Raw genomic sequence first — 6,990 nt, forward strand, 5'->3', positions numbered from 1 at the left:
AGGCCATAAATTCTCCATTACATGTCACCTGCTTAACCTAGAAGTACGGCTCCTCAGAAATCACAAAAGTAGACAACTCTCCAGACCCAGATGGCAGACACCCCTGAGTACTGAAGGAACATGGTAAACAGACCATTATTTTTAATATTCAAAGATTCCAAAATAACAGGTCTGTACCACAATACTGGTGCATAGCAACTGTGGTGCCAATATTCAAAAAAGGGACAAACATTGAGCCTAAAAACTATAGGCCTGTAAGTTTAACCTTCACTGTGTGCAAAATCCTCGAGGGTTTCCTAAGAGATGCTATCCTGTACTATCTCAATAAGGGCTCGTTCAGACGAGCGGTCCGTCTGTCCTGTCTCGGCTGTGATTGGTTGCCATCAGTCAGCTGTCACTCAGCGTGGGGGCATGTCTGACTGCAACCAATCATAGGAACCGGTGGGCGGGGGAAGCACTGAATATGAAATGAGCCTAATGAGCGGCTGGCTCGGGAACAAAGAGCTGCTGCAGGAGCAGTGTAACAGCCGCGCTAGTGATTGGTCAGTATGTAGCACTTGCTCCTACCCCTTTGCGCCGGATTCTTTTCCCCATTGACTTAATATGGGGACCAGAATCTGGCCAGATTCCCTGGACTGCATGTAACTCTCCTTCCGTTTTTTGGGGGTTTTTTGCGGACTGCAAAAAAAACGGAATTCACACAGACTGTATACTGAACGGAACGGGACGGATGCGATTGTCACACAGATGCCACACGGATTCATCCGTGGAAAAACAGGACCATTTTTTGCGGACTGCAAAAACGGAACGGTCCTGTAAATGTATACTAAGAATAACCTTATGACCCAACATCAACATGGGTGTGTGAGGGATCAGTCCTGCTAGACTAATCTGATCAGCCTCTATGAGGAGGTAAGTTCTAGCCTGGACCAGGGTAACCTCGTGGATGTTGTCACGTAAAAGATTGGTACATAAAAAAGAGTAATAGGAGTAGAAGAAAATATATGTAATTGGGTTAGCAATTTGCTCAGTGATAGGAAACAAAGAGTGCTAATTAATGGAACACACTTTGATCACAGCTAAAAATCACAAGGGTCAGTAATGGGCCCTCCTCTTTTTAACATATTTAATAGTGACTTTTTAGAGGGCATGCAGAGAAAAATTTAAATATTTGAAGATGACACGAACTCTGCAAAGTAATCAACATAGAAGACGACATTATTACTCTTAATATTACTTATTGATTTGAGTAAAATGGAAGTTTGGGCTGAAAAATGGCAATTGTATTTATGTAGGTAAATGTAGGGTCACCTACTTTGATTTAAAAAATAAAATGTACAATTATGTAAGACAAGAAAGAACAATCGGTAAAACTGTCATTGGCTGTATGGGTAGATAGCAAACTCAACTTTACCAACCAGTGCCGTGCAAATGTAGCCAAGGCAAAAAAATAATGGGATGCATTAAAAAAGGTATAAATGTTCATGAGGAGAACATAGTTTTGCCTCTATGCATGCAAGTCACTGATGTGGTCACATTTAGAATATTGTGTACAATTTTGGTCTCAATTGTCCAGCAGGACAAGGCTGAACTACAGCGGGCACAGAGAAGAGCAACCATGGTTATTAAGGGAATGGGTGGACTGCAATACCAAGACTGGTTATTAAACTTGGGGCTATTCAGTTTATCAAATTGAAGGTTTTGGGGCAAACTTATTACCATGTATAAATATATGAATGGACAGTACAGAGATCTTTATAATATTTTTACACCTAAACCTGGAACGATGTCATGAGGTCATCCTCGATAGAAGATTTCTCCATCATCACAGATGGTGATTCTTTACTGTACACGCAGTAAGATTATGGAAGTGTCTGCCACATGATATTATACTGGTTGATTAAATAAAACATTCAAAGAGGACATGGATGCCTTTCTTGATAAACATAATTTTATACGTTATGGGCACTAAATTATGTGAAGGGTGTGTTTAAGGAAATAAGAGATATCTCCAAAAAAAAACCTGAAATGGTTTCCACTCGAAAACTTTTCTTAAAAAAGAAAAAGTGAAGACCTTGTCAGAAGATCTTTATACAGGTAAAATATATCTTTGTACCGTGTTAGCCAGTAGAGATAAAAAATAGTTTAAAAGAACTGAAGTCCTCAGCGGTTGATACCTTTTAATGGCTAACTGAAAAGATGGTAATAATAGCAAGCTTTCGAGACTACGCAGGTCTCTTCTCCAGGCTTAATATAACACAAAATCTGAAGAGTCACATATTTATACACAACAGGACATAGAATGGGACAGTAAATAAAACAAGTTATGTGAAGCAGAACTATCACTATGGCAAGAGGACAAACTGTTGTAGCCATAAATATTGCTGCAGTTCAGTGTGAAAGTTTTATTGTCCTCTGATTAGAGTCTGGTCCAGGGCTGTGATGCCCCCGGATGGACAGAGGAGCACATCTCTTAACTGATGTAAAAAGACATGAATCCATGAGACACACAAAAAAAGTTTGTTTAAAAGAACTGAGAGTCCTCAGGGGTTGATACCTTTTAATGGCTAACTGAAAAGATGGTAATAATAGCAAGCTTTCGAGACTACTCAGGTCTCTTCATCAGGCATGGTATAACACAAAATCTGAAGAATCACATATTTATACACAACAGGACATAGAATAGTGCAGTAAAAAAAAAAACAAAAAAACACCAAGTTATCTGAAGTATCTGTCTCATCCATGAGACACATTCATTCCTGCTCTGAATGTGTCAAAGGTCAATAAGTTTGTATCACAGCCCTGGACCAGACTCTAATCAGAGGACAATAAAACTTTCACACTGAACTGCAGCAATATTTATGGCTACAACAGTTTGTCCTCTTGCTGTACTGATAGTTCTGCTTCACATAACTTGTTTTATTTACTGCTCCATTCTATGTCCTGTTGTGTATAAATATGTGACTCTTCAGATTTTGTGTTATATTGAGCCTGAAGAAGAGACCTGCGTAGTCTCGAAAGCTTGCTATTATTACCATCTTTTCAGTTAGCCATTAAAAGGTATCAACCACTGAGGACTTCAGTTCTTTGAAACAATTTTTTAGGTATAATAAGCATTAACTACACTTGTACATCTCCTAATCTTAGATCAGATGATCATGGCAGTTTAAGTACTTTCTTCGCTTGTATGAATCAGCAATAAACACAACCAAAGGACTGTAGGGGTTAATTATTCTGCACAAACTCTCCGCCCTTACGTGAGGAAACTTTAGCTTTCATTCCTACTCTTTCACTCTACAATGTCATCTGCTGAGCTGAGGGATGAGCTGGACTGCTCCATCTGCCTGAGCCTCTATACAGATCCCGTATTCCTGAGATGTGGACACAACTTCTGCCGTTCGTGTATTGTGAGTGTGCTGGATGCACAGAAGGCGGCTGGAGTGTATTCCTGTCCTGACTGCAGAGTACAATATCTGCAACGTCCAACTCTGGAGAAGAACCGGAAGCTGAGGAACATAGTGGAGCGTTTCTCATCTACTCAGCCTGAGATGGAGGAGACCGGAATCTTCTGTACATACTGTGATTCCCCAGCCCCGGCTGTAAGAACATGTCTGCAGTGTGAGACATCCATGTGTCATAAACATCTCGCAGCCCATAACAAGTCTGTGAATCATAATTTAATTGTGCCTACCTTGACATTTATGGATCAAAAATGCTCCACACACAAGGAGCTGCTGAAATACTACTGTCCTATAGACGATGAGTATGTCTGTATGTCCTGCTGGGTGGCCGGAGACCACAAGGGACATGAGGTGGAACCAGTTGATGTGGCCTTTGAGAAGAAGAAGGAGAAACTGATGAAAAAAATGGATGAATTAAACCCACAAAAAGCAAAAATTCAGAAAAGAGTACAGAATCTGCAGGATCGTAAGAGGAACGTCCAGGAGAAAGCCTCCGATAAGAGGAAGAATATCAGTAAGATATTTATGGACATTAGTAAGGAACTGAAAATGGCAGAAAAGAAAGCGCTGAACGAGGTCTCCAGGCAGGAGGAGAAGAATGTGTCTCAGATTTCTCATCTGATCAAGAAACTGGAAAAACAGGAGGAACAGCTGTCTAGGAAGGTGCGCCACTTGGAGGAGATGTGTCGTGTCACCAACCCAATAAGACTCTTACAAGAAAGGGACATTACAGATTGTAATCATGGAGGTGAGGAGGACTCAGGGGGAGATGGTGGAGAGGTCAGTTCTGAGGAGGATCTAGATGAGGTTCTGATCTCGCTGACATTACACCAATCTATGAGGGATATTGTCACCAATGTAACATCAGAGCTTGGTGTCCATGTCCCAGACATATTGCTGGATGTGGACACTGCTCATAAGTGGGTGAAATTATCAGAAGATCTTAAAACAGCAACAAGATCAGAAGAAAAACAGGAGAGACCAAAATCATCCGGAAGATTTCTAACTTATGCTCAGGTGTTAAGCAGATGTGGCCTCTCCTCAGGACGACATTACTGGGAGGTGGAGTGGAACCAGATAGGAGGATGTTGCATCGGATTGTCCTATCCCAGTATGGAAAAGAAAGGAGAGCAGTCTTGTATTGGATATAATGATAAATCCTGGTGTTTGTACATGTATGGAGCAGTATATGAAGCATGTCACAACTCATACAGAATAATCCTCAAAGTAAAACCAAAGTATCCAACACTTGGCGTCTTCTTAGACTATGAGGCCGGGTGTCTGTCCTTCTATGAGCTGTGTGACCCCATCAGACACTTACACACCTTCACCGCCTCCTTCACTGAACCCCTACATGTGGTCTTCCATGTCTATGATGGTGCCGCTGTTACAATAAGAAGCTGAGACCAATGTTGTTCACTGCACATTATAATTTCTTTTCTTTTCCTGTGACGTGGCTACATCTGTATCAGCAGGATCTTTTAATAATACAATGTATATGGTATTTTTCATTGGGTAACTTATCCTGAGACTGATAATTGTTAATCAGTAAAAGCTGGGATATGTCATCACTTTTTGACTCTCGGGACCCCACTGATCCTGAGAATTAAGGGGCTGCAGCATTAGTTCAGCCTCCTGCACATCGGAGGTCCGGACTCCCCCGCTGCAAGAGCTGCAGTATAGCCGCAGTGGATGGGGGTTGGGGGGGGGGCAGATCAAGGGGTCCGGCGGATGCTGTGCAGGGTAAACAGGTAAAGCAATGTAGCACAAAATCAGCACCATGGCGCCTTAATTATTAGGGTATGTGGCGTTCATACAAATAAAGTTATAGTATATTCTACAGTAACTATATCTGACCATGGGAAACCCCCCTGTAATCTCTCTGATATCTACAGCATTTTTAGACCTACGTGACCTATGTGATCAATTTGTAGATATCAGTATTAATCGCAAAGAGCAGCAGAACTGTGTAGGATGATGGGAGTTGCAGTCTTTGTTGTGTACTATCAGATCTCGTTAATGTTACATGAAATGAAATAAAAATGTACTTTTCTGTAATTGATTTCTCTCCGTATTTTCTGACCCCTGTCGCTCCCACCAGACACGTTTATTCATTTATAGGAGGACATGTGATAAATATTTGTAGAGATGACTGCTGGGACCCCACGATATTAAGAACAGGGGTCCTGTGTGGGTTCAGCCATTTTTATATCTTCCCTATTTCCATATCTCTTTTTTCTCCATAGCCATTAAAGTGACCCTTGCACTTTAGAATGGTTTTGGCTGAATGTTGGGATGGCCAGTTATCTCACCCAACTCTCCCAAAGACAGGAGCACTCGCCAGAGGCAGATTTTTTTTTTCTTCGCTCAAGCCGTTTGAGTAGTGACTGCTCACATGCGAGTTTTATACTGACAGTCGTGTGCCGGCTAGTTGCTTTTCTTACGTCTTTCAGTCTTCAGAGAAATAGTACAGCCCCTGCTTTAGTGAGAGAAGCAAGAACAAAAGCTAGTTGTCACATAACTAAGTATGAAAATCACAAGTGGTCAAGTCATGATCACAATAAACAGTATCACAACCCCCATCAGTACAGAAAACATCACCAGAACTAGCTTCAGTACAGAAATACATTACCAGAACCTCCATAAGTACAGAAATACATCACCAGAACCCCCATCAGTACAGAAATACATCACCAGAACCACCATCAGTACAGTCAGTACAGAAATACATCACCAGAACCACCATCAGTACAGAAATACATCACCAGAACCCCCATCAGTACAGAAATACATCACCAGAACCCCCATCAGTACAGAAATACATCACCAGAACCACCATCAGTATAGAAATTCATCACCAGAACCCCCATCAGTACAGAAATACATAACCAGAACCACCATCAGTACAGAAATACATCACCAGATCTACTATCAGTACAGAAAAATCACCAGAGCCACTATCAGTAGCATAATACCTCACAAGGTCCATCAGCAGTACATAAATACATAACCAGAACCCCATTAGTACAGAAATACATCACCAGAACCACTATCAGTAAGTGAATTCACATGGGTGTGAGTTATTGTTCCAGCAACAGTTGAGCAAAAAAATCCAAAGTATATTAAAACATCACATTTATTGGATGATTAAAAATATAGAGAAAAACCATGAAGTAGACCTGGTCTTTGCGTTTCAAGCTCAAAGGCTCTTGATCATGGCCAAATGGTCAAATCCCACTAAGGAGGGTGTTAAGATGCAGCTGTTGGCGAGACACCTCGGACTACCGCATTAGGCGGCCCAACATGCCTCCCTGCCAGCTGTGCCCCAGGCAAAAGCCCCGCTCGTACCCCCTAGATACACCTATGGCACTCACATTGTCAAGCGCTCCTGTGTTCTCTGTGAGAGAGCAGCTATCAGACATCTCTGGCGGTGGCTTATTGCCTAGATTACAAAAGAACCAACAGTCCAAAATGAGACCTGCCTAATCTTCATTTTCCCCAGGTCAGGCTGGTTTGACTGACATTAATC

General features: G+C 41.7%; 1 protein-coding gene across 1 annotated transcript; it reads left to right on the forward strand.

The window, feature by feature from the left end:
• Positions 1-3,299: 3,299 nt before the first annotated feature.
• LOC142246497 (E3 ubiquitin/ISG15 ligase TRIM25-like) lies at positions 3,300-5,468 on the forward strand. The gene has a single exon (XM_075319559.1). It carries the CDS (start codon positions 3,300-3,302, stop codon positions 4,863-4,865), a length of 1,566 nt encoding a protein of 521 aa, XP_075175674.1. The 3' UTR covers positions 4,866-5,468.
• Positions 5,469-6,990: the final 1,522 nt, after the last annotated feature.

Source organism: Anomaloglossus baeobatrachus, chromosome 7 (genome assembly GCF_048569485.1).
Source record: "Anomaloglossus baeobatrachus isolate aAnoBae1 chromosome 7, aAnoBae1.hap1, whole genome shotgun sequence".
In the NCBI taxonomy this organism is placed as follows: Eukaryota; Metazoa; Chordata; class Amphibia; order Anura; family Aromobatidae; genus Anomaloglossus; species Anomaloglossus baeobatrachus.